Consider the following 26,565-nt stretch of genomic DNA (forward strand, 5'->3'; position numbering starts at 1 on the left):
GGATGCCACTGGTACTTACATGCGTGTCTACAGTGTCTTATAACATAATCCATGGGGCGAATGTAATGGAGACAAGTATTTCTACTCGAGGCATTAGCCAAGAAGACCCTTTATCTCCTTATCTCTTCATTATTTATGCTGAAGGGCTGTCAGCTTTAATCCGAAATTATGAGTCTAAGCAATTATTACATGGAGTTAAGATTTCTCGAGAAGCTCCGGTAATAACACATATGTTATTTGCTGACAACAGAAACTTATATTGTAAGGCAAACACAGAGGAAGCAAGGAAAGTAGCTGAGTTACTCCAGGTTTATGAAAATGCTTCTGGTCAAAAAGGTGAGTCGGGAGAAATCGTCTATTTTCTTCAGTTCTAATATAATTCCCTATAACAGGGATTTGATCTGCAGCGTGCTACGGATGTCTGAAGCGAATGAGAAAGCATCCGTGCCCCTTTTGATCTCTCAGAAATCTGCCTAATATGTTAGGTAGGAATAAGTCCAGTATTCTGGGGTACTTAAAAGATAAAGTTGCAGAGAAAATTAGAAGGTGGGATGTTAAAACGATTTCAAGAGCAGGTAAGGAAATTCCGGTAAAGGCTGTTGCTCAATCTCTCCCAACATTCGCTATGAATGTATTTTTATTGCCGTTGGACATCACAAAAAATACTGAAAGAAGTTTATCGAAATTCTGGTGACAGTCTTCTCAAAACAACAATTCAAAGATGAACTGGATGAGCTGGGATCGAATGGCAAGGCACAAAGCAGCTAGTGGTTTGGGTTTTAAAAATTTTAGAGATTTCAACCTTGCAATGCTTGGGAAGCAGGGGTGGAGATTTTTATGTATTCCGTCCAGCTTGGTGACATGAGTCTTCAAGGCGAGATACTTTAGTGACACAGATTTTTTACATGCTGAATTGGGGAGTAATCCTAGCTTTATTTGGCGGAGCATTTTGGAGGCAAAGGAGCTGATTTTTGCTGGAGCTCGCTGGAGGGTGGGCTCAGGAGAACAAATTTTATTTCTGGCCAGCCATGGTTAGTAGAGGAAGAAAATCCCTATATCAGCACCAGCTCTCCATCTTTTGAGAATAATACAGTGGCTTCCTTAATGTGCACAGATTGGAAAGTTTGGGGTATTGATCTGGTTAAAGATTTATTCAATGACAGAGATCATAAGTGTATATCAAGTTTGAATGTGGATATTGACAACAGGGAGGATGTATTATTTTGGAGATTTGATCGAGGTAACTATTCATTGAAGAGCGCGTACAATTTTCTTCAGGAACAGAAGGGTAACTGGAGGGTGGATCATAACGTTTCTATCTGGAATTTGCTTTGGCTAGTGAAAGCTCCACCTAAATGTTTAAATCTGGTATGGCGTGCGTTGTCATATTGCCTCCAGGGGCGGATCTAGAGATGGAATTTAGGGGGGGCACCAAGCAAATTTTCGGAAAACACCTATATATTTTTAAATTTAGGGGGGGCATTTTGTAAAATTTAGAATAGTGAAAAGATGTAAAAAAAAATTTTAGGGGGGCACGTGTCCCCCGTGCCTCTTACTAGATCCGCCCCTGATTGCCTCCCTACTTTGTCTCAATTGCAGCAAAAACAGGTCCAGGGGCAAAGTTGGTGTCCAGAATGCTCAAATAGTATGGAGACTATAACCCATGCATTAACCGATTGTCCATTTGCTGAGAGCTGTTGGAAGCTTTTAAACAACAGACTCAGAGGTAGTGGGTCTCGGGAATTTGCAGGATGGCTAGAGTAAGCTTTTAACATCAACAACAAGGATCAACGTGCTGAGATTATAAGTTTATGTTGGGAATTATGGAGGGCGAGAAATGATGTGGTCTGGAATCAAAGATTCTCAACAGTTAACAAGGTAGTCACAACGGCAAAGCAGTATCTTACACAGTGGAAAGCAACCCAAGAGAGGTCATTCACTGCTTCTCCCCAACCAAAGGTAGACGGGGACGGAGTCATTTCTTGGGTTATGCCTCAACAGTATGCAGTTAAGATAACAGTTGACGTAGCTATTTTTGATGACCGGGAAGAAGTTTTGGTTTTGGTATGGTGGCGAGAAATTCGGAGGGGGACCTTATCGAGGCTAGAACAGTGGTGCATAAGCATGTTGTTTCCCCAGCGACAGCAGAAGTCATGGCAATAAAAGAGGCGTTAAGTTGGTTAGACAGCTCACGGTGGCCGACGGTGATCTTGGAATCGGATTGTCTAGTAGTGGTTCAGGCTATTCGCAGCAAGACACCAATGAGATCATACTTTGGCATGGTTATTGAAGAGTGTCGAAGAAGGTTATTTCAGTCAAACAATATTACTTTGTATTTTATTAAACGGTCTGCAATACATGGTAGCCCATACGCTTGCTAGGGAGGCATGTTTCTTTTCGGATCGTAGTTTTGATAGGACCTCTATTCCTATCAACGTTCAGTATTGTATTATGATGGATTCAGTTGGTCAATAAAAGTTCATCTTTGCTTTGGTAAAAAAATAAATATATTACATAATTTTAGAATGTAAATGATGTACTTCTATTATATTATACTTTTCTTGAAACAAATTTAATTTAATTTTATTATAATAATCTTATACAAAAATATAAATAATATAGGATTTGATATATTTTAAAATATTCATCAAACTTATATACCAAACCAATAATATAATTTAATACTTTAAATTTGACAGCATATTTCACTACAAAATCACGAGTTATATTTAATATTTTTTTAACTCAAACCCTATTTTTCATGCATATAAAATTATTCAAGCAAAACTAAATATAATAAAGTCATATTAACATAAAGAGGACTAGAGAAAACACTAAATTCTATAATTTTAAAATATTGTAATATATACAGACACTTTCCCTATATAGTTACAATTTTTATGCATTTTTGAAAACAAAAAAAAAGACACATATACGGAATTCCTTATTTCTTATTGATTTTTTTTAATTTTTATATCGAATGAACTTTTATGTGACTCACAAAATAATATTAAATCTTTAAATAAAAAATATTATATATATATATATATATAGAAAATTAATCATTTAATCTTATTAGAATTATCATCCAAATATAGGATAATAATTTATTTTATAAATAATTTAAAAAATGCAAACGCCTAGCATGACGGGCATAAATATTAGTATATATCTATATTTTTAACCAATAGTTATAATTATCTCTTCGAAAAACAGTTATAATTATCTCCTTGGAGATGCTCTGACTACACTAGTTCAAACGGAGAAAAATACTACAAAACACTTTTTGACGACACAAAGTTTGGTATTTGCGAAATGATAATGACAAGAAATTTACATCTTCCGCAACACCAAATGATCGAAAGATACTTGCACATCTTTTCAGCCGATAAAATGAATGAGTACATACTCTGCATTAAACAGCTGCGGTTGCAGATTGCAAACAGTTAGGCAAACATCTTCGATCAAGAAACATTAGTCCAAAATTAAATGTGGTATGCATTTTAGTTACATATACCTTCCATAAGAACATGTAAAAGGACTGCACTGATGCATTGTCATTGAGGTCAAGTGAATTAGCTCCAAGCCAAAGAGAAGAGGCCAGCATGCAGTGACCTATCACCTGTGAGAAGCGAAAATTAACATAGAGAATGACCTATCCGAGACGTTTAGTAGGGGAACATGTAACTTACAGACACAAGCTTATTTAGGAGAAGGGAGGATGAAGCTCCGAGTAACGCAGCAGACCCGTAGGCAATCAGCAGAAGGGTTATACAAAGAGTAAAGACCTGAGAATGCAAGGATGAAACTTATGTTACCATGTAACTGAAATAGTTCTAGGATGAAATTGGCTATTTTTGTAATGGATTAATAAAAGTGGGCTTATAAAAATAGATGTACATATAACGCATAAAAAAGAGAGGCGTTATATTGCTGACTTGGCTAAAAAGAGACGTTACCCTGTCAAATATATCTTACATCAGATAAATTTTAACATATATGTTCTTCCCCTCATAAAATTTTGATATTGATTAACATAATTTACGTGTTATTGACTTAAGTGACTAGTTTGATACCGTTTTGAGTTTGGTGACTAACTTGATATATTGAGCTCACTTCACTGACTCGCTTGATTATTAACGCTCTCTCAATTTTGGTACATCTTGCATACTTAACGTGCAAAAAAAAATGCTTAGTTACTAACTTTCTTTTTGCCATGCCTAACACTGAAAGTTCGATTCCCGAACTCTTGATCACCATCTACGTCGGGTATGTCCTGTCAAAGTACATTGAATTCGTGTTAGTGCATAGAAACCAGAGCTAAACACGCAGTTTTTAATCAAAAGAAGTTTGCTAATTAGATAGACTGTACAATACTAAGAAAATTGTTCCATCTCTAAGAGTTTATTTACCTTGAACATTGCAAGAACAGCGGCAAACAAGCTAAAGAAAATGACGGAAAAGCTTAATGACTTTGTGAACACTATTGGCCTGCCAAGTACATATCTCTGCAGATTTAATTGCTCAGTTTGGTTATGTGAAGATATATTACAAGCACAGAGCATCGGTTAATTAGGTGTTCCGGTGTGTAATACATGTTATTACCTGGATGTGACAGAAGACGGAAAGTTGAATGGTGAGTCCACTTGCACCGACCATACACAATGCAGCAAGATAGGGATTTGTTTTCCATCTGAGTAAAGGTAGCTGCGAGGAATTTAGCAGGTAAAAAGGTGTAAGAAAAATGTTTCAGAAGGGAAATGAGGAACAAAATCTTTTAGTACTCTTATATTATCATTATTTTTGAATACATATGCACACATGCCTCCACTGAGACTTGAGCCCTCGATCTCTTATAATCAAAAAGAGAGAATTAGTCATTAGGTTAAAGCCTTGCAGATCTCAAAAGTGTTCGGAAGCGCCTACTTCCAAAGTCGACAAGCCCATATATTAGGACAGAACTAAATTATCACTTTGTGTTATCGATCTGGGAGATTAAGGAAGTGAAAATACACAGGATGATCCCACTGGCACTCATCACCGACAGTGTTTAACACTAAAAGGCTTCTGTATGACTTACTCAGGCGAGTCACCATGCCAATGCCACTGGCACTCTGTTTTCCTTTTTCGCAAAGTTACAAAGAGATCTAGAGCATGGAAGTCTATGAATTTAGCCATCAAATAGAAGCACCTGAACTTACATCAATAGAATATGCAGTTCCAAGCAAAAAATAAACAAGAATTCCAATAAACAGTGGTGGGGACTGAAACATGATTCCCATAGCCAAACACTGCATGTCATCAGAAACAAAATTTCATATTAATATCGACTCACAAATTACAAAAATATCTTAATGCTAATTACTAATTACAAGGGATAACTGATCAGTTCTCTTTAAACCTCAACGTGTTGGGAAAAAGTTTTACTCGCCTCACTCGAAATCCCAATTATCAGCCTTCAAGTCTAAAAATTATGAGACTATGTGGGTATTTCAATGCCAATGTTACCTCTAATCCTATATCGAGTTACCAGTTCTACTAAAAGCAAAACATAATATGAAACGGAATAAAAGAAGAAGGTACATTATCCGACCATGAACCCGAATGCTGAGACAATCGTCGTCGCTTGCCCCATGGAATATTCTCCAGAAGCTAGTGGCAGATATGGCTTGTTTACCTGAGAATTATTTGCAGAGGGAAGAGAATTCATCATCATAATGAACATTAACATGTAATGTAACATCAATATTTAGGAACTAATAATACTGTGCTTGTGAATTTCGACATTGAAGAAGCTCAACTTCTGTATTACCTTATCAGTTTCGACATCAACCAACTGATTTATTCCTGCCACATAGATGTTCACAAATGCCAGGGGAAGCACTGCCTGCAATTAGAAGAACTAATTATAATAATATATTTTTAAGCATAAAATAAAATCCCGATTGAATATCACAATATTTTATAGCATAATTTAAAATCCTAATTGAATACCCAAGATTCTGATACATTTTTATAATCTGAGTTGAAAAATCCTTTAAAATCCCAATTGAGTACACCTCCTTTAAACGCGACTTGGGATGAAACAAGAATAATAGTATGCTACCTTCAGTGATCCCACGAAAAATCCAAGCGACAAATCACCAACTGAAGTTAAGGGCAGCAGAGAGACTGAACTCACGCCAATAATCTGTTTCCGCGGTAATCATTAAAACAATTATCAGATGACCTTACAGAACAAAATTCTGAATAAGCAAGATATTGATCACCAGTACTCACGGTGCCAATGACACTGTATAGACGACAGAATCTGTAAAATGCATCCCAAGTCCTCCATAAATCGTTCTGTGGTTTTGCCTTTTCGTCGTCCTTGGGCTGTAATATAAACTCATGTTCCAGTGTTGATGCACCAAAAGTTTGTCCAAGTTGGTTTATGTCTCTTGTGGGCTTGTCACTACAGCTGCTGCTAATACTCTCTATTGAGGCTTTGATTTTGTTGCTAGAAAACCTGCAATATCTGTTTTCTTCGTAATCTCGGTTTATTGTTCTTATCAGTCTTCTTTGTTGCTCAGGTGATTCAAGAAAATCTGTAAAATACGAGTGTATATTAATCATAACTTGAATACTATGGCGCTCTCTTAATCTCGTGGTATCAACCTCGTTTCCTTTACTCGAGGTTGAGGGTTCGAATCTTGTCAAATTCCAAGTTCGTACAAGTATTAGATTAAGGTAGACACCAGGAACAGAAATAGATAAGTACCTTGTCCTCGTGGGGTATGTTTGTGACGCGAGAAGAAGCTTGAAGGCTTAAATGTTCGAATCATGTCCTGTTTACACCACAGAGTGATTACTGGCATAAAAGTTTGTGTATTTGTCTCCTAAATGCACCATATATATAACGAATTTTCTATGGTGTGCCCAAGGGCACACAATAGTCACTAACTCCCATGAAAATTCTAGCTTTTGATTGGTGGATGAATAATAAATGTAAATGGCCCCCCTGCATTCACATCAATTCCACCAATCAAAACAAGTCATTTTCATGAAAGTTGGTGCTTATTGTGTGCCCTTGGGCACACATTAGAAAGACCGTATATATAAATAAGTATCTATACTATACTATAATAAGCCAACATGGGTATAATTTGTAAGCCAAGGTTTTAGTTATATTTTTCGGTTTGGTACTCTCCTTTTGGTACTATAAGTCTACAAATGTGGAGTCTATTAGTATTATATTGTTAAACAGTTTCAAATACTAAAAACACTCATAACAATCCATTATCATATAATATTTTATTAAAAAAATTATAATAATGATATAAATATACAATTTTGAATATCTTGTTTTAACAAAAAACCTTCATATAACTATTTTTAACTTTAACGTGTTCTATTTCAATATAAATACGAACCATTACATAACATTATTAGAGTTTGTCCATTTTTAAATAATCGGGAGAAAATATAGTCAATTGAATAATATAATTTAATAAAAATTCAATCCATTAATACTAAAATACTAATAAAATGATATTAAAAATTAAATTTTAAATAATAAATTATGAACTATATACCCGCCCGTGCTTCGCACGGGTTAAAGACTAGTATGTATTAAGGTTTAAAGTAAGTGTTCACTTGTTAGTCGCAAAGACATAGATGATGCCATGTATATATAACAATGATTTGTTGATATGGAAGCCGAGTATATCAATTTTTTGCGTTTAGATTGGGGCCGTTTGGGTAAAGTTAAAAAAAGTGCTTCTGGTGCACTAGAAGTGAGAAGTAAATTAAGACTTATAAGTGATTAAACTGTTTGAGAAAGAAGTAGAAGTCGTGAAACAAAAGCTAGCATTCTCACTTTCTTATAAGTGCTTCTGGCTTTTTACATATAGGGGCAAGAAGAATAGAAGTCGACTTCTTATAGAAAAAAGCCGGAAGTCCGTGTTGCCAAACACGCACATTGATTATGCCATCCGCTTTCTGGTTGATGATTGTGATGCCCTCCAATATAGTCGAACAGATGGCCTCAAGTTATGCGATTCCTTCCTCAATTCGAACGATTTTGTCAATGTTTAACCAACCGGTTTACATATATATGCAACTAGTCCATCCACTATTTTCATCCATCTTTCTCCATGTTTCAACTAAATATTAATAGGTCCCACCACTTCACCTTATGTTTTCATACTATTTTATACATTTTTCTTAATCTCCGTTCTCAATCCCAATATTTGACGTGCTACTGGATACAGTGAGGCAACAATGTTGTTGATACTCTATTTCAGTTCCTGTCCTCATCTGGTGCGTTGAATTTATTAGGGGGGAAGGGGGTGGAATTACATAAAATCCGAAGAATCATTATCAAGTTTAAATAGAATGAACAGAACCATCCAAACATAAGAATTCGACTGCAAAAGACCTAAGTAGCTCTGTGCTAATCAGGTGCCCTCTGAGATCCAAGTTCTTCACACTAGACCTCAGTATATTAGTTGAAAACACAGTTACTTTTTCACTGCCATGTCATCAATGTGGGGCTGACACGTCTAAGGCTTAAAGCGGACTGTTTCAGCAGTTGGTTTTGACTCTTAATCTTGCAGTGGTAGCCATGGACCAGTAGACACTAGTGCAGTGATGAAGTTAAGGCACTGTGAAGATTGTTCAGATTCTGCGCTAGATTTCATAAAATTCTGATGGGATTCAATAAATAGATAGTTTGATAGGCAGGGTTATGTTTTAAGTACACAAAAATTGCTAATAAATTAATGTTGCACTTGAACACAGGATACTGTAAGAACTTTTACAACTTAATGTTGCACTTGAACACAAAATTCTTCATAGAGAATGGTTTAGAATCTTGGGCGCCCGTTTCTCACTGAGTAACGAATAATGTACATAAATTTTTCCAGGCATAAATCAAGGAAGAAAAGGTGCTCCATGTCTGTGTGAGGTTTAACAGCAATAACTATTACTATAGAGTCGTTCCAGAGCAAAGCGATTGTTACTAAGACAGTAAGACGGCAAAGGATTCTTTCCAGTAACTTAGTACTCGCTTCTTTCAAGTTCGACCAATAAGATTTCAATCAGTTATTGATATCATCAAGCACTGGTAGTGCCCGACAAGACCCTTTATCCGTTTCAGATATATATAACACGAGTACTTATTGTGTGTGTGATCAGTTGTTGCATCCACTAGTTTTAATAAATACAAAAGAAGCTTTGTTTTAATCACCATGTGTGTACTCAGCTAGACATGTTCTGAAGCCAGATTAAGCGATTACTTGGCATATGTTTAGCTAAATTAAACATAATTAACAACAGATAAGTTAACTATCTTTCCAATATTGTTATAAACAATGAAAATTAAACGAATCTCCATCTTCAACAATACCAGTTGCCATTGCTTTAATTTTATAAGGTATTAGTTGAAGGCCAGACGGTGATGATTTCGTCTTGCACAATCCGTCAGATAATATCCCTTTCAATCATTAGTACAGATAAAACAAACCAGACCTCTCTTTTAAAGAATCATGAAAATTTTGTAGCTTGATTCTACTCGAATATACTGAAATGGGGCAATTTTTATGCTGCATGAAGCAGACTACTTTGCAAGATGAGTCGAAAAAGGTTAATCCCTGTGACTCAAATAACAGTACCCCTGTTTTTCCGATATCAAAAATGAAAATAAAGCAAGATCAGAAACACTTCACTAGTCCAGATCAGAAATATTTCAACAGTCCAGTGGCGAAAAAACTTGCAGGGACAGAGCCTTTGACATTAGAGCAGTGTCTGCTGGAGTCGCCAGAATTGAACATTTCTCAACGCCCTAATAAATTTGGTGGTAAAGATCAGTCTAATTTGGTTGAGAAGTACCAGAAAATCAACATGTTTTCTCCTGATTTGCAGACTGACTTCTTTACTCCAAGACTCAGTTTCTCGTCTGATAAATTAGGCCTGTTGCAGAAGATTGATGAGGAGGACGATGAAGGTTCAGGTGGGAAGGTTAAGAAGAGGGTAAGCTTCAAATTACCAGATGAGGCGGATATCATAATATTCTACTCACCTGAAGAGTCATTCGACAAGTTGTTGCTAACATGAAATCTTTACTTTCTTTATTACTTAATCACTGGTCAAGTTTCGGACACAGTTTCCTTCTAAATAAGTGTAAGATCAACTACGTCTGTCCCTCTCAAACAGGTAAAGGCTTTGGTGCATGCGGTACGACCTGTTTTTCTCCATATAGAAAGAATAGCCATAAGGTTTGTTGTTAATGTTTAGGTTTAATGAACTAAGGGTTGTATTGGTTTGTGCAACAGGATGTTTCTAATATATCTATTAATGGATTTGATCTTCATGATATTTTCTCATAAAATATGCATCATGCAAAGGTACAATCTTGAACACAGTCATTTCCCATGATTATAGACTTATAGTCTTCAGAATGTTTTCGGGTTGTTTCTCCATTTTTTCCACTTGGTTACTGATGATGGTGTTGGAAGAAGCTACAGACATTGTGTTATAATAATTGAGTGTCCATTTGAATAGCACAATTCAGATCGGATCTTGTAGCATTTGCAGGGCATCAATAATTTAAAATTACATTAATCAAAACAAATGTGCATTGACCAGTTGTCGACATAAAACCAGCAGCAACAAGAACACGGTCTCTGATATTTTTATTTTCATAGAAAAAGCGATATCTGGAGGTTCAAGTTCTTTAATCTTACAGATAGAATATGGACACTTGATAATGCACCGCTAGCAATAGTTTTTAGCTTGGAGGTAAAGAGCGTTTTTCTTATGCATTGTTACGCCTTGGCCAATTTCAGTGTCTATGTCTTCCTTCCTTATTCCAGGAGGCAGCTCCCAGTCAAATGAATATAGAAGATTAGAAAGACCTAGCTCCAGGATTGCAACAGCCATATACATTCCAGAGCAATTTCTCCGGCCAGATCCAAAGGGAATGTATTCGAAATCATGTCCTTTAAACTGAATGTCCCTGTCCATGAATCTCTCAGGCAAGAACTCATCTGCATTTTCCCAAACTTGGGGATCCCTACCAATGGCCAAAGCATTCACATACACTATAGTTTTTGGCTTAATTTCATATCCGTTTATCACCAACCTATCCAAAGATTCTCGAGGAATGAGGGGAACAACAGGGTCCAGCCTCATTGATTCCTTGATAACTGCCTCTAGATAAGGAAGCTTTATACTTTGAAGATCCTCTTCATCTATTCTCGATTTTCCATGCATCAACTTCCTCACCTCTTCTTGTGCTTTGCGCATCACTCTTGGGTTCTTTATTAGGCTTGTCATGATCCATATTAATGTGTTTGCAGTTGTTTCCGTTCCACCAAAAAATATATTCTGCAAATTAACCACATATTTATGTCATGCTTTACTACAAACCATTTTAAACACCTAGTCACCTTCAGATGATGTGTTGCAGTACAACAAACTGACAATCACAAAACTATAAATCATGATCAAAGTACTTCTAATTATAAATATCAATAATACAGATCACCAGAAACAGATAGAGAGCTTTACCATTATAATTGCTTTGATGTTATCAATGGTGAAATCAATTGAAGATAACTGGTCATCCCTCTTTAGCTGAAGTAAGATGTCAATGACATCACCCTCCATGGAACTCGGCCTACTAGCAACGAGATGTTCTTCAATTAGTTCTTGATAGAACAAATCCATGTCCATAAAAAATCTGTCCAGCTCAGCCGAGGATCCAGTTAATCTATCAAGCCTTGCAAACATAGGAAAAATATCTGAAAAATAAAAAGCTGCTGTTACGGCCTGGAATCTTGCAAGCAAGACTTCAAATCTTTTCATGCTAGCTTCATCAAACTTCTTCCCAAAAGCAAGTCTACAAACGATGGTGTTTGCAAGTGGCACCAAAATCTGAGTCAAATTCAAGACTTCATTCGATGAAGCTTTCTCAGAAATCCCTTTAATCATCAGAAACACTTCTTCTTCACGAATTGAACGAAAAGATTGTATTCTCTTGGAGCTAAAGAGATGAATGGTAACAATCTTTCTCATTTCCCTCCAATACTCATTATACGGAGAAAACACAACATCACGGTAATTGTAAGAAACTTTTCTCAACCCAAAGAGGCTAGGCCTGCTGCAAAAATTCAAGTCATGAGTTTTCAAAATCAGTTTAGCCATTTCTGAGTTGGAGATCACAAGGACTGGTAAATAACCAAGCCTCAGATACATGATCGGACCATATTGCCTCGAGAGTTTCCACAGATAGTGTGGCAGGATGGAGACATCAATCTGATGCAAGTTCCCAATGAAAGGAAGTCCCCGTGGACCGGGTGCATGGGGCAGTTTTGACTTGTAATTTTGGAGAAGCTTGGGAAGAACAATCAAGAGTACAGAAACACCAACAAGGATGTAAAGATCCATTAAATCCATGACTTTGGCTTTCAAATACGATACAACTAGCCGATCAGATTGGATTGAGGTACTGTACACATGATCATTTGATCACATCATCATCTATCTTAATAAACAATATACACTAGTTCATCTTTAGAAATGTATAGTATAACCCTAGCTGGAGTGCTTGATGACTCATATCGACTTTTTTAATCGACGAATGTGATACACTGTCTTTGATATAATAACTTTTTCTACTATAGATGGATCAGGGGTGAGGGAGTTGACTAGTGTTAGAATATAATATGATCCTGATAAGCCCTTCTCCAAACACCTTAATGTTTTGGAAGAATTGGTAACTCAACATGATATCAGAGCTCAGGCTCACGAGAATATAATATAATCGTGGTAGGCCCACCTCTCAACACCCATAAAATCTAAGCTATAATAGACCAATGGATTAAACTATCAAGCAAATGTTTTTCTCAGTTTGGTAATGAACACGATTATTAACATTGACTATTAGCAGTTAAGTAGCATACACACGCCAGTTTTAATTGAAATCAGATTATTTAAAACGAGGCATACATTTGTAGGACTAGTTCACAACTCGCTTGAAATCAAACTAGCAGTCTTGATCTAGCTAAACTAATGTAGTACTAGAAAAAGATTCTTGGTTTGAGGCAGAGAGCGTTTTTCTTGTGCAATGTTATACCGCGGCCAATATCAGTGTCTATGTCTTCCTTCCGTATTCCTGGAGGAAGCTCCCAGTCGAATGAGTATAGGAGATTTGAAAGGACAAGCTCCAGGGTAGCAACAGCCATATACATTCCAGCACAAATTCTTCGACCAGTGCCAAAAGGAATGAATTCGAAATCATGTCCTTTAAACTGAATGTCAGTGTCGAGAAATCTGTCAGGGAAAAACTCCTCTGCATTTTCCCAAACCAGAGGGTCCCTGCCAATAGCCACAAGATTCACATAGACTATAGTTTTAGGCAAAATTTCGTATCCATTTACGACCATCCTGTCTAAAGACTCTCGGGGAATGAGGGGAGCAACAGGGTACATCCTCATAGTCTCCTTGATAACTGCCTCCAGATAAGGAAGCTTTACATTCTGAAGATCTTCTTCCTCTATTCTCTCTTTTCCATGCATCAACTTCCTTACTTCTTCTTGTGCTTTGTGCATTACCTCCGGATTCTTTATTAGGCTTGTCATGATCCATAACAGTGTGTTTGCTGTTGTATCCGTTCCAGCAAAAAATATGTTCTGCATGAAAATAAATGGATTAATTGTAAAATTTATAACGGTGAAAAAAGTCTAAAAAAACTTATAGGGGACACGTGTACCCCGTGCCCCTTACTTGATCCGCCCCTAAGCGTATGCATAAATATTGTTAGTTTGAGAGCTTTACCATTATAATTGCTTTGATGTTATCGAAGGTGAAATCTATTGAAGATATCTGATCATCCCTCTTCAACTGAAGTAAGATGTCAATAACATCACCGTCCATGGAGCTTGGCCTACATGGGTCGAGGTGTTCATCTATTACTTCCTGGTAGAACGAATCCATGTCACGAAAACAACCATCCAGCTCAGCAGAGGATCCAGTGAACCTATCCAGCCATTGCAGAGAAGGAAAAATATCCGAAAAGTAAAAAGCTGCTGTTACATCCTGGAACCTTTTAAGTAGCCCCTTAAATCTTTTCATGTCAACTTCATTAAACTTCTTCCCGAAAGCAAGCCTAGAAGTCATGGCGATTGTCAGTGGTGCTAGAGTGTCCGATAAATTCAAGACCTCATTTGATGAACCCTTTTCAGAAATTCCTTTAATCATCTGAAAAACTTCTTCCTCGCGAATTGAACGAAAGGATTGTATTCTTTTGGAGCTAAAGAGATGAACGGTGACAATCTTCCTCATTTCCCTCCAATACTCATTATATGGAGAGAACAGAACATCGCGCCCATTATAAGACACTTTTTTCAACCCAAAGAGGTATGGCCTGCTGCAGAAGTTCAAGTCATGAGTTTTCAGAAATTCTTTAGCTATTTCGGGTGAAGAGATGACAAGAGTTGGTAAATGACCGAGCCTAAGATACATGATTGGACCATATTGTTTAGAAAGTTCCCACAGATGTTGAGGAAAGATGGAGACATCGATCTGATGCAAGTTTCCAATTATAGGAAGTCCCCGGGGACCAGGTGGATGAGGAAGTTTCGAATTCTTGTTACCAAGAAGCTTTTGAAGAAGAATAATGCAGAGTACAGGGATACCAACAAGAAGACAGAGATAAACTAAGGCCATAGCTTTTATTTGTTCAGAATTTCTGTAAATAGCTGCTCTTTTATAGATTTCATTCACCGGTTTAGCCAAAAATTTACTATTAATTACATGATCAGTGTCATATGATCACTCAGTTCTCTTTATTAAACACTTTCTTCAAATACTCCCTATGTCCCTTGCGTGCTTTACTAGGTAGACGGGAGCGTGACACACATTTTAAAACTCCGATAAAATGTAGTTTCACAAATTATTTTAATTTTTTTCTTCTAAATAAAAATTTAAAAAGTTAAGAAACTATATTTTATATATGCACCTTAAAATGTGTGCCAATCAGTGAAAAAAACCGTAAGGAAATGAGAGGGACAGAGTAGCATTTTTCTTAACCTCGTCAAGAACTTCCTAAAGTTCAACTCCTGATTCTGAACTTTTCTTGATGGATTCTGATAAGGCATTATTTGTCGTCGTCCACAGCTCGGTGTCATCTCTAGCCTTCCAGGAGAGGTGATGTTGTTTAACGGTGTAAGGTCCTGCAAAACAATGCAAAACCGGTGGTGGTGGCCGATTTGCACCTCCGGCGTGATAATCAGTCGAGAGTATTTGAGAGGAAAATGATGATAGTGTTTTGAGCATACCTGACTCTTCTCTAACTTCCTCCTTTTATACCTTCTGAGCTTAGCATGGTTTATGTTTGGCCTCGCATGAATCAGTACATGCCCCCCGGCTAGGAAGAGATAACGGGGGCTCATGAACTAACTTCCGTCTCGAGACTGCGGATTCGGGAACAGCTAAAGGTGTTGGCGGATGACTTGTGGTGAGCGGGGTAGGACGCCCGTTGTTCAGGGAGGGCCTTATCAACATGTGTTCCCCCTGCCATGACGGGGAAGTGCCTTGGTTCTGGTTTCCGTCTATTTTGCTACTTCGGGCTAAGGTCCCGTCATGGTTGCGATGAACACTCCGTTGTCTGAGGCCGGGTCCGTGTCCCCATAGAGACAGGTGTCACTGATTTAGACAGGTCCTTATCAGATTCGATACGCTATCTTTGATATATAGAATCTGTCGTGCTCTTACACAAGCACCCAACTTATAATATACACCACGTTTTACGGATTGTTATTAGTTTTCGCTTGAAAGTAGTGTTAAAGGTTTTTATTGAACTGTTCTACACTGCAGACAAGTTGATAATTGACTTCATTGTTAATATGACATGCTTTCTGTGTTTTAAGCTAATCCATCGGGGTTAGTAACTCGAGTACGTGGATGTCACTGATGTTTCTTGTTAAGATACTGAAAGTTGATTCAGATGAAAGGGATGCTTACCAAAAATCAATGGAACTTCTTATTATATTGTTCAGTTTGTCCAAACTTGAGCAATCGCGCTCAAAAAAGTTTTGATTACGTACGATTACAAAAATTTAAATACTCACACACATCTCATTATCATGTCCCGATAAAAAAGGAATTTTGTGGAACTAACTAAATACTTCATTTTAGCACATTACTCAATATATTTTAGAGGAAAATAATGTGAATTTTTTCCCGATCGAATATGAATACACCCCATAATAATAATATTTCATTTTAGGACAATGAATATCTTTTTAGAGGAGAATAATGTGAATTTGAGAATTAAGAGCGAGACAAGTGACACTGAATATAAATTTTCAATTTAATTTCCGAAAATAAAGTTATATCCAATAGTATAAATTTACAGGAAAATCAGTGTCCAAGGGTAGACTCGTAATTTCGCATCACTGTTAACAGACAAAACATAAAACAGACAGAAGATCTAGTAGTAGCAGAAAGTAGAGACCTGACACACCCATAGAATCCAAGTTTCACTGATCCCGAAGAAACCGCTGTAAGCAGCGAAACCCTAATTTCTCCGCACAAAATCTCTCCATCTCGGCCCCACCTCCTCGTTCTTCACACACCTCTCTCTCCATCCACTCCACACCCTCGTCCCACTTGAGCCACTCGTCCCAGTTCTCGACTCGACAACCCGACACGGCATCGAGAATCTCCTGTAGCCCTACGATCCGACGGCTCAGATTTCTCCTCAGCTCCCGGATGTTCGGGTCCCACCCCGGCACGGAGTCGAGAGTCAGCAGCAACCCCATGAGAGCCTCGTTGATTTCGAGGCGTCTCCGGTCGTCGGAGCGGACGGCGTCGACGGTTTCTTGGCGCTGGATTAGGGTTTGGAAGGCGGCGGCGGAGGAGTGGACGGCGGAGAGTTTTTTGAAGAGGGTTTGGGTTAGGTGGGCCCGGTAGGTGGATTGGATTTTGGCGGCGGCGGAATCGACGGTGGGGATTGGGATGGGGTTAGGGTTTGAGGGAGGGGTAGAATGGTCATTTTTGTAGGTGATGGGGATGGAAGTGGAGGTGTGAGAATGGTGTGTTGGTTTCATAGATGAAGAAAGTGGAAAGAGTGTGTTGCGGATGGGGATAGAGAGGGTGAAGGTGGACTGGTGTGGATGATTGGATTGGGATTGTTTGTTGAGAGGGGCATAATTGTAATATAGATCTTTTCAGGATTTTCTAGAGCTATTTAGAAGAAGAAGAATTTCTAATGTATGACTAAATCAAAATTAAAAATAAAGAAAAATAGATGAGTGCGCCGGGTTTTTATTTGATGGAAGTACAATTAGGATGGTAACGGGTTGGATCGGTTCGGATATTTGAGATATCCAAATTCAAATCCAAATTATTTTTAAAATCCAAATCCAAATCCAATCGGGTTTCACATATCAAATCCAAATCCAAATCCACGGGTTTCGGATCGGGTTCGGGTTTGTTCGGATTTATCCAAAACCTGAATTTTGAAATTTATATAGTTATTGTAAGATTATTATTTTTGATTTTTTCGCCCTTAAATTACATTATATTTAAAACTAAACTACTTTAATAATAAAGTATTACACATTAATAAAATCTTGAACCGTATTTTATAATTTCTAAACACAAATCTTCACTATATGGAGTATGATATTTTAAAGTAACTCATTAGTTAAAAAAAAAAAAGTCACTATAACCCAAGAATATACACATTCACACTCTACCCATATATATATATATAAACAAAAATTAGTAGATTTAAAATTGAAAAAAAAAATATATTAGTATTCATATACATATACATATACATACATACATACATATATATATATGTGTGTGTGTGTGTGTATATATATATATTTAGACTTTTTTTCGGGTTTCGGGTTTGGATCGGGTTTGGATCGGATTCGGATTTCGGGTCGGGTTTCGATACGGAATACCTAGTATCCAAATCCAAATCCAAACTCGTTCGGGTCTAAAAATCAAATCCAAATCCAAATCCAAAATATCGGGTTCGGTAAGATCCATTCGGGTCAAAACGGTCGGGTATCCATTCGGATCGGTTTTTTCTGCCATCCCTAAGTACAATTGGTATAGACAGGTTTTTACTTTCAAATTTAAGTTCTGATTTTTTAATAAATATATATTTTTATATTTTTTAATTATAAATATCAGTACATTCTCATCAATCATCAATCATCAATATACTTATATAAAGGAGAAGCGAGGGGTGTGTAGGTGGCGCCTCCATTCTATTTTTCAAATTTTCTGAAATTTTTGGATGAAAAATATCAAAAATTAGAGCTACCTTTTTTAGTTTCGGATATATTAGAAGTAAGTTTCAGAATCTGATTTTGTTTCGGATTATTTATGGAATATAGTAGCTTGAAAGTTTTAATTTGATTTTGTTTCAGAATATTTAATTATGGGAAAGAGTAGCACACAAGTCTCTCTGCACCTATAAATACCCCTATAGGTTGCAGGATTTTGGATTATCTAAACACAACCTACTCTCTCTCAATACCATAACCCTACCTCTCTCTGGTGATAGTTCTCTTGCTCGATTTCTGGTGATAGTTTTCTTACTCGATTTCTAACTCGGCGGTGCCGTTTTTCTGCTGCAACGATAAGTGAAGGCTGTTTATACGGTATTAAAAAAATAAAAGTTGTTGCAAGCAAAGGTAGTTATAGACCGCTACGTGGGAGTCGACAAATCCAAACAGTGGAGAAGAATATAGCCTTGACATGATTTTGATGTTTGATATCAATAAATTAATTATTAGTGATGTATGTTTGTTGGTTATTCTTTTATAATATTTGTTTTGTTCATTGGATATGTTTGTTGTTGTTAATTTTTATATGATTTACTTTGTATACAGGAAAATATTATTGATGCATTATCTGTTTGCTCCGTTCAAACAACTTTTACGTGAATGTTGTTTATACAGTATTAAAAAATAAAAGTCCTTACAACCAAGGGTATTATAAACCGCTATCTCACGGATTTAAGTTTGATGTTTTTGTGCACAATCTATTCAAAAAAATTGAAGGAAAGTGACAATTTAAAAACATGATTACTTTTAAAAAAAAACAAATAAAATTAAGATTCGTCGTGCTTTAAATTGTTAATTACGTGTAGAAATTTATTATCATTTTTCACCATGAATTATAGTCCAATTTTTCAATTTTATATATTAGTATTGGTATTACATCAAGATTCTTATAATATAAAATTTATTTATGCTACAAATATTAATTTTTAATCATTAATATATTTTTTATAGACCGTCACAAAATTATTGCATTCTACAAATATTAATATTGAATCATTAAAATAATTTTTATAGGCCGTCGCAACGCGCGGCTTCTCAACTAGTTTAGTTAAAAGATAAAGACTTTGTATGGAGAAATAGAATTTTATATGTTTTTTTCTTCCAAAACTAGATTTTCTTTTTGAAAATATGATTAGCCAAGGGTTTAATTGAAAGATAATTGCTTTAATTATAAATATTAATACATTAGTTAAAAAAATAAAGACATTTTAAAGAAAAATAGAATTTTATAATTACACATGATAATGTTCAATATTTTTCATATTTTTTAACAGATGACCTTGAACACGTATTATGGTGATATATTATTAAGGATCTCAAAATTATTATTTTTTTGACAGAAGATTTTAAACTCTTTTTTTTTGTCATGAGAAGATTTCAACCTTTGATTATGAAGGAAACAGGGGAGTAAAATTCAAGGATGTGGTACATTTTACACTGATTTATGAAAATGTGGTTGAATTTTAAAATTTGCAAAAATGTGGCTGAAGTTCGACTCCGTTTTTCAAAATCTTGGCTGCCATCAAGAACGTTAATTTTCTGCTGTTAACTCGCTTAAAAAACATAAATTGAAGAGGGTAGTTCCGTAAAAACAAAAAATTAGCAGAATTAAGTTTCTTCCTCTGCAAATCCTACGTTTTTCATTAAACTACTCATGCTCCTGTGAATCATCAAGCAACATGCTTAACATATGCACATTACACATAAACCGTTGTAGTAAGGACGAGAAACAACAATCGCCGGCAACCTTTTACATCATAACTTTCACCAAAAATGGTACTCCCTCCGTCTCTAAAAACTTTTCCTGTTTGTACTTTTTACGTTTGCCAACACACACTTTTAATTGTTAATATCTTTCATTTTGTAGTAACATTAAATATAAAAACTTCACTGTATTAAAGTACTCGTGAATACGAATCTAACAAGATCACTCATGATTAGATTTAATTTTATAGATTAGATGTAAATTAGTAATTTGTTTCATGTTATGAACAGTACCGACATCACAAACGTCAGGAAAGAAAAAAGAAACGGAGGGAGTAGCAAAAAAGCACAAAGATGGTCGGCATCAGACCTGCACCAAAGTTCTATAAGCCTCAACTTTGTGCTCAGGTCTACAGAGTACCGATAAACCAGACAGGATAGGTATGCACAATGATTCCAAATGTTTAAATGCAACCACAAGTAGTAACAAGAGTGTTACGATCGAGAATTACCATTACCCACACAGTAATATGCTGATTGTTTCGTAGGGAAACAATGAGTAGTAACATACTAAACCCTAGCCTAACATGAAACTAGGTGCAAGACATAACATTTGGGCTGATAACTCTTCCATTTCGAACAAACTCAAGACAAAGTGCTTCTTATACAAAGTGCTTCTTGTATAAACCTGACAATAGGACCGTTTGAGTAAGTTTAGACAAAGTGCTTCTTGTTTAAAATAAAAAAGTGGACTAGAAGTGAGAAATAAATTAAGACTTATAAGTGAGTAAACTATTTGGGAAAGAAGCAGAGGTCATCAAAGAAAAGTTAACATTCTCAGGTTCTTATAAGTACTTCTAGCTTTTTATACAAACCGGTCAAGAAAAGTAGAAGTCACCTTTTAACACAAAAAGCTGAAAGCTTTGGTGCCCAAACAGACACTATGATTCCAAATGTTTAAATGCAACCACAAGTAGAGTAAGTGTCACGAAAACTACCATTACCAACATAGTAATATGCTGATTGTTTCGTAGGGAAACAAACTACATAAACCCTAACATGAAACTACGTGCAAGACAAAACATTTGGGCTGATAACTCTTCCATTTTGAACAAACTCAAGAAAAGCACGGTACTCATTACACACTTTTGCTTCTGCATTTCCCCTCAAAAATGCCGGAAAGAACAACCAACAGCTTGTAATCACAACATACATTATGGTCAGAGGTCTCGAAACCATTGCTGGAAGCCGGAATTTCCCTTTTACCATCTTCTTCACTACCACTTCAATACTTAAAGACACTCCATGAAGAAGAAAGAAACGCGTGACTTCCCACCGCGTCTTCTGTCTTCCATAAGTGTAAAAAAACAACTCATGCATTAGACCTGATACCAAAAATGTAGCAATTACACCAACAAATGTAGCCCATTTTCGCCCAACTAGACCCGAGAAAATTTCTCGGGTCGGTTGAAATACACTAGGCTTTAGAATATCGGAAACCATTAGATTCCACCTTCTGCCCCAGAAATCTTGTAAAGAAGTTGCAAGGTAAGGCTCATCAAACTGCGGCTCCAATTTTACTCGCATTAGTATTCGAGCTAAAGCCGCTAACATAGCAAACATCAACTCCACACTTAAATATAAATGTAGACAATATAAAGATGTCATAACCTTATAATGAAAATGTTGTCTATAGCCATAGATTTTCTTTAGTACACCCAAAAGCCCAATCTTTATAAGGCAATTTAAAGATGATTTAATTTGTTTTTGACGTATTTGGACAGCCGAGGTTTCTTTAAAATGTTTATTATTTGAGTGATGAACATGTATTTTAATGGGAAGACAAGCTAGGGGAAGGAAGCGTGACAATGGCATTGGCGGAGTGGTGGATAAAGGGCCTTGGCCGAAGGCGAAGAGGAGGATTTTCGAGTTGGCTAACCATGCAATAAAGAAAGAAGATATGACGCCAAGATGAACTGTGGTAAGGTTGAGAGGGAGGAATATGAAGAGGATCGATATAGGAAGAATGGCTAGAAATCTAGCGGTGCCTTTAGGAATGAACTTGGCTATAGTGTGACAATGGCACAGGGAAGCCAAGACTGTGATCCATACCATTGCAAAGTTGTTCAGCTCCCCTTCCATATGCGCCTTTCGGGTTTTTTCACAAGGAATTCTCAAAAACAGGGTATTGATGATACAGATGGTTCGCATGTGTGTTTTTATGCACGAGGATTCAATAATTTACTCGACTAAGGGTCAAAAAAATCGAGCCAACTGTAATATTTTTTTTAAAAGGAAAATAAATTTCTATTGATGCTAGGTATCGAAAATACAATGTCCAATGGAACAGAGTTTTCTTCGTCCATAAAAGTGTACCATCTAACCGAAGGGTAAGCAAGTACTCCCCGACGTTTAGACGATATGGCCTTTAATGTCTGAAAAGATAACCCACAGCTTCATTATCTACACAGAATTTGTATTGTCTATGGTAACTCTGATTTAAGTCTGTGCTTCGCTTCTAGAATGTCCGTAGATTGTATGTGTTTGTTATGGTTTCTGTCAACCAGCTGAGCATTCATGTGTTCCACTTGTGTACCACAGATGGCTGCAATTGTCAAAAGTTTTGCTCAGAACTCCTTCAGACTGTCAGACTTCAAGGTTCTTCGTTTTTAGAAAATTGAAAAGGCCACTGTAATTATTGGAAAATAAGAAGCAACACTTGGATCAGACTTCATACAGAACTATGCAATTTAAAATGTAGATTGGCCAAGAATGACCTCACTGAAGCACCCATTGACACTCAAACCCTCGACCTTTCGTTACTAAGGATATGGGATTTCAGTGAAGCTATGTATTGTATCATGACTTCTAACCTCAGGCAAGTCACAAGTGCCTGGACAGTGGACACCCTCTGTCCAATAACTAGTATGCTATGATGCAAGAATTTCTCGCCTTTCAAAATGACAAGCTACACATATAAGAGACAATCAGAATGTATAATAAACCGCTACATCCTCAGAAATTAGTTCACCCTTAAATCTAGATGGATGGACTTCCGAGAACAAGGTAGAAGTTGGAGAAGAAGCCTAAACTGTAAATTATCAGATAATCAGGGGATCTAATAGTATTATCAAACACTCTGATCCAATAGTTCATCGTTTGAGTCATTTAAAGGATATCCTATCTCAAGGCAAAAGAGCCTGGAAAGCCACCACATATATCTTAGATCTTTTTAGAAACTGGAAAAATTATACATGTAATTGTTAAAAACTCTATAGGAAGATAGATTGCCTATCACTAGTTTGCTGTAAACAGGGGAGATAGCAGAATTTGACGAAATCAGTATGTTCCACGGACAATTAACTCAGTTGCCCTGTCTGGCAATTAGCGGTTATTAGTTAGCTGTTAGTGGATTAAATGAGCTGTTTTGACTAGTTGACTGTGGTAGGTTATTTGGTTAGCAGATTGAATTAGCTTATTTTGCATGAAACTATTCGGTAAATAACTGTTTACTTATCTTTTTTCATCTTAGACACACATCAAACTTTTAACCGAAGAAACTCCTCGAAATAGCTCTTCGAGTCCATTTAACTATTTCAATGCGGTAACTACCAAAACACCAATAATATTCTCTAGGCCAAATCTCTAATATGACCCAAATCTCTAATTTCCCCTCAGACTTCTAACTTCCAAACAGAGCCAATTTACTTTGACACTCTGCACAAAAGAAACTCAAATATTTTGGATAACAAACATAGAAAGGATTTGAAAGTCGATACGCTTAGTCCTGCTATGAATCTAGAGCGTACAATATGTTTTTTTACCTATTACATAGAGCAACTACACTTGCATTTGGACAAGCACTTCTTGCAGTCCGAGACCTTAGGGTAGCCACCATTGCAATCACATTTCTTGATACATTTACTCTGAGAAGTACCTCCCCACAAACACTGCGCCATGCATCGCATAATCTGCTGACACGGAGGGCATCCGGACTTCAACCGCTTAGCAATGCAGCCTCTGCAGCCGCTCCTATCCGAATAACACCCCAGACCTGGCGAATCGATTACCAACAGCACAATTAGCAGCAGGTACACAACAGACATTGTTGATATCTTCATTTTCCCCATCTCATACAAGTTGCAGTCTGGTTATGTTGGTTCAGTTTTGGTGCATTGGCACCTTATATTAAGAAAATTCTAACAGCTGACTAGATACATGTCTAAGAACAGCTGGTTCCTCATTGATTATGGTTTAATGTTGTTGAAATTTAAGGAGTTGGGTGAGTCTTGGTTTGCTCAAATGTTTATCTGATATCCTTGGTTTTCCCATTTCTGACATTACTGGTTGAAACCTGTTAGCATAATAAATATTTCCCTCTGTTTTATAAACCCTGTCATTTACTAATTATCTTTTTCACGTGTTTTGGTGAAACAGTAAAAAAAATTTATTTTTAAAATTTCTTCTCTGAGTTACATTATTATCAGGGCCGTGCCTGAGGGTGTGCGGGCTGTTCGACGGAACAGGGCCCATATTTTTTAGGAGCACAAGTATATATATGTAGGGTGAAGGCCTTATTTGACGATTTTCCAGTTGTCAGCGTCCAAAATAACCAAGAATCGAGAGTTTGTCCAAAATAACCAAACAAATACGCATTCAAGGAGTGCGTGTACAAACACGAATGCAAGGAATGTGTGTTGTGTGGTTATAATTCTTAAAACACATTCTTTTTGGCTTCATCCATTTTTTTTTCTCTGACTTCCTGCCCTTCAACCTACACCCCCCAGACAAAACCAGTTCACCCCCCAACAAGTTTTCAGTGTTCCACAAATGTCTTTCAGTTTTTTAGTTTTAATAATTTTGTGTTGTCGCCGTTCTTATTCATCAATCACAACTGTGAACTATACTCTTATCCTCATTCATCATCACTCAAAACATAAGAGAGTAAAGAAGAGTTACGCATCCAGCTGATGCGACTGCCTGGAAACACACGCATATTCAGAATGCGTGCATATTTTTCTTCTGATTATTACTGTACAAAATTTGTCTATACACGCATCTCAGGGATGCGTTCCGGCTCATATACATCAAATACTCTTCTGTTCTCATAATGATATTAACTTCCTCGCTATAGTGGTCAAATACAAGACTCTCAACAATCGACGAGCAACCTACCAACATCATGGCTTTAATCCCATGTGCATCACTCTACACACGTTCACCATCTTTTTTAGAGATAGATGAGTTATTTATAAGAGAAGAAGAGAAACAATTGGATAATTTAATAAACTTCATATACGCATTTAGAAAATGCGAGGGTCAGTAGGCAGAAAGGGCATTGTTATTGACTCTCAGTATTTTGGGCATGTAGTTCTCAAATTTTAGTTATTTAGGGCATTTTCTCTATATATGTATGTATTGTTTAAATTGAAAAAAATATTATCTTAGCAAAATTAAAAAATATTATATTAGTTTTAATGATAAAGTAATTTATAATTTTTTTAAAATATAATTAATAAAAAAAATATGTAATAAGAATATTAATCTATTTGATTAGTAATTTAGACTACTGATTTTAATAATCTCTTTGATTAGGTTTCTATTTAATGTTTATATATTCAATGAAAAAATTAAATTAGAATTAATTAATTAATAAGTTAGTTAAAATTTTACATCAAAATTTAATATATTTTACATTTAAAATAGTTTTTGTATGATTATTATTTTTTATAATTATTATAGCTTACTATTTTTGTACTTGTTTTTCCAGTTTTTACTTTTATATAATTATGTTAAAATAAGAACAAAATGATTATTGTTATTTTATATAATACTATTATCTTTTTGTTGTTGGGGCACATATTTAACTTTGCAGAGGGCATGAATCTCAGGCACGGCCCTGATTATTATTTATAATTTTTTATTTGAATGATATTTTTGAAAATAATTATATTAATTATGTGAATAAGAAATTTAAAAATGTGTGTCAAAAGAGGCGGAGCACCTGCCCGCAATGTTACTAGCTATGAGTTTCTGGCAGTTAAAAGTATGATAATTTAATTGAGAAAACAAATTCAAAAGATGATGACAACAATTTTTGTTACTATAATTTTAGGAATATTACGATTATATAAATCGTTGGTGTCAGCAATCTGTAACTGTTATTCAATATCCTCCGGTAAAGCTGTCAAAAAAAAAACACATTCCCGGAAGGAAGCAACGATGACAAATGAGTTGATTGAAACTGGTTTTGCTAAATTTAGATCATAACATGATTTTATTGCAAACTCGAATCCAAACCCCAAAAAAACTGGAATATCAAATCCAAATCCAAACATGTCTGGTTTCTATTTACCGAAAAATCATAAAATTTAATATTCTAAATATTAAAAAAGTTAAGAAATATATAGCGAAAGGTGAAATTCTCGATATTAATAAGATGACATCTTTTTCTGTTACCTACAGAAAAAAAAATCTCGATATTGGTTTCATTCCATGTGAAAATCGA

The 26,565-nt window shown here is 36.1% G+C and overlaps 6 protein-coding genes and 1 long non-coding RNA gene across 10 annotated transcripts; all 7 read right to left on the minus strand.

Moving 5' to 3' along the window:
- Nucleotides 1-3,155: 3,155 nt before the first annotated feature.
- On the minus strand, nt 3,156-6,893 carry LOC108207059 (umbelliferone 6-dimethylallyltransferase, chloroplastic). The gene is made up of 12 exons (XM_017377525.2): nt 6,761-6,893; nt 6,280-6,587; nt 6,107-6,190; nt 5,813-5,887; nt 5,594-5,677; nt 5,202-5,291; nt 4,606-4,707; nt 4,413-4,508; nt 4,205-4,276; nt 3,693-3,788; nt 3,518-3,622; nt 3,156-3,423 (listed from the first exon to the last, which is right to left on the minus strand). The coding sequence occupies exons 1-12, from the start codon at nt 6,855-6,857 to the stop codon at nt 3,382-3,384; spliced, it is 1,251 nt and encodes a 416-aa protein (XP_017233014.2). The 5' UTR covers nt 6,858-6,893; the 3' UTR covers nt 3,156-3,381.
- A 2,569-nt stretch (nt 6,894-9,462) lies between these two features.
- LOC135150261 (uncharacterized) lies at nt 9,463-10,115 on the minus strand. Its single transcript, XR_010288572.1, has 2 exons — nt 10,061-10,115; nt 9,463-9,951 (listed from the first exon to the last, which is right to left on the minus strand). It is a non-coding gene; the product is annotated as an uncharacterized LOC135150261 (long non-coding RNA).
- A 531-nt stretch (nt 10,116-10,646) lies between these two features.
- LOC108206594 (5-OH-xanthotoxin synthase-like) lies at nt 10,647-12,626 on the minus strand. Its single transcript, XM_017376947.2, has 2 exons — nt 11,551-12,626; nt 10,647-11,367 (listed from the first exon to the last, which is right to left on the minus strand). Exons 1-2 carry the CDS (start codon nt 12,436-12,438, stop codon nt 10,756-10,758), a joined length of 1,500 nt encoding a protein of 499 aa, XP_017232436.1. The 5' UTR covers nt 12,439-12,626; the 3' UTR covers nt 10,647-10,755.
- Nucleotides 12,627-12,924: 298 nt separating this feature from the next.
- On the minus strand, nt 12,925-15,434 carry LOC108209911 (5-OH-xanthotoxin synthase). 4 transcript variants are annotated; one of them, XM_017381123.2, is made up of 4 exons: nt 15,321-15,434; nt 15,073-15,215; nt 13,819-14,410; nt 12,925-13,673 (listed from the first exon to the last, which is right to left on the minus strand). In XM_017381123.2, exons 1-4 carry the CDS (start codon nt 15,432-15,434, stop codon nt 13,062-13,064), a joined length of 1,461 nt encoding a protein of 486 aa, XP_017236612.1. In that variant the 3' UTR covers nt 12,925-13,061. The 4 variants fall into 4 exon arrangements, with proteins under 4 accessions (XP_017236612.1, XP_017236610.1, XP_017236609.1 ...); XM_017381121.2 differs by having other exon boundaries at nt 13,819-14,407; nt 15,073-15,434; XM_017381120.2 differs by having other exon boundaries at nt 15,073-15,434.
- Nucleotides 15,435-15,479: 45 nt separating this feature from the next.
- On the minus strand, nt 15,480-17,320 carry LOC108209913 (BAG family molecular chaperone regulator 5, mitochondrial). The gene is made up of 2 exons (XM_017381124.2): nt 16,499-17,320; nt 15,480-15,687 (listed from the first exon to the last, which is right to left on the minus strand). The coding sequence occupies exon 1, from the start codon at nt 17,091-17,093 to the stop codon at nt 16,524-16,526; it is 570 nt and encodes a 189-aa protein (XP_017236613.1). The 5' UTR covers nt 17,094-17,320; the 3' UTR covers nt 15,480-15,687; nt 16,499-16,523.
- Nucleotides 17,321-20,874: 3,554 nt separating this feature from the next.
- On the minus strand, nt 20,875-22,252 carry LOC108208571 (long-chain-alcohol O-fatty-acyltransferase-like). The gene has a single exon (XM_017379100.2). It carries the CDS (start codon nt 22,197-22,199, stop codon nt 21,123-21,125), a length of 1,077 nt encoding a protein of 358 aa, XP_017234589.1. The 5' UTR covers nt 22,200-22,252; the 3' UTR covers nt 20,875-21,122.
- Nucleotides 22,253-23,780: 1,528 nt separating this feature from the next.
- On the minus strand, nt 23,781-24,412 carry LOC135150089 (uncharacterized). The gene has a single exon (XM_064086253.1). It carries the CDS (start codon nt 24,185-24,187, stop codon nt 23,885-23,887), a length of 303 nt encoding a protein of 100 aa, XP_063942323.1. The 5' UTR covers nt 24,188-24,412; the 3' UTR covers nt 23,781-23,884.
- Nucleotides 24,413-26,565: the final 2,153 nt, after the last annotated feature.

This window comes from Daucus carota, chromosome 2, assembly GCF_001625215.2.
Source record: "Daucus carota subsp. sativus chromosome 2, DH1 v3.0, whole genome shotgun sequence".
NCBI classification, from domain to species: domain Eukaryota; kingdom Viridiplantae; phylum Streptophyta; class Magnoliopsida; order Apiales; family Apiaceae; genus Daucus; species Daucus carota.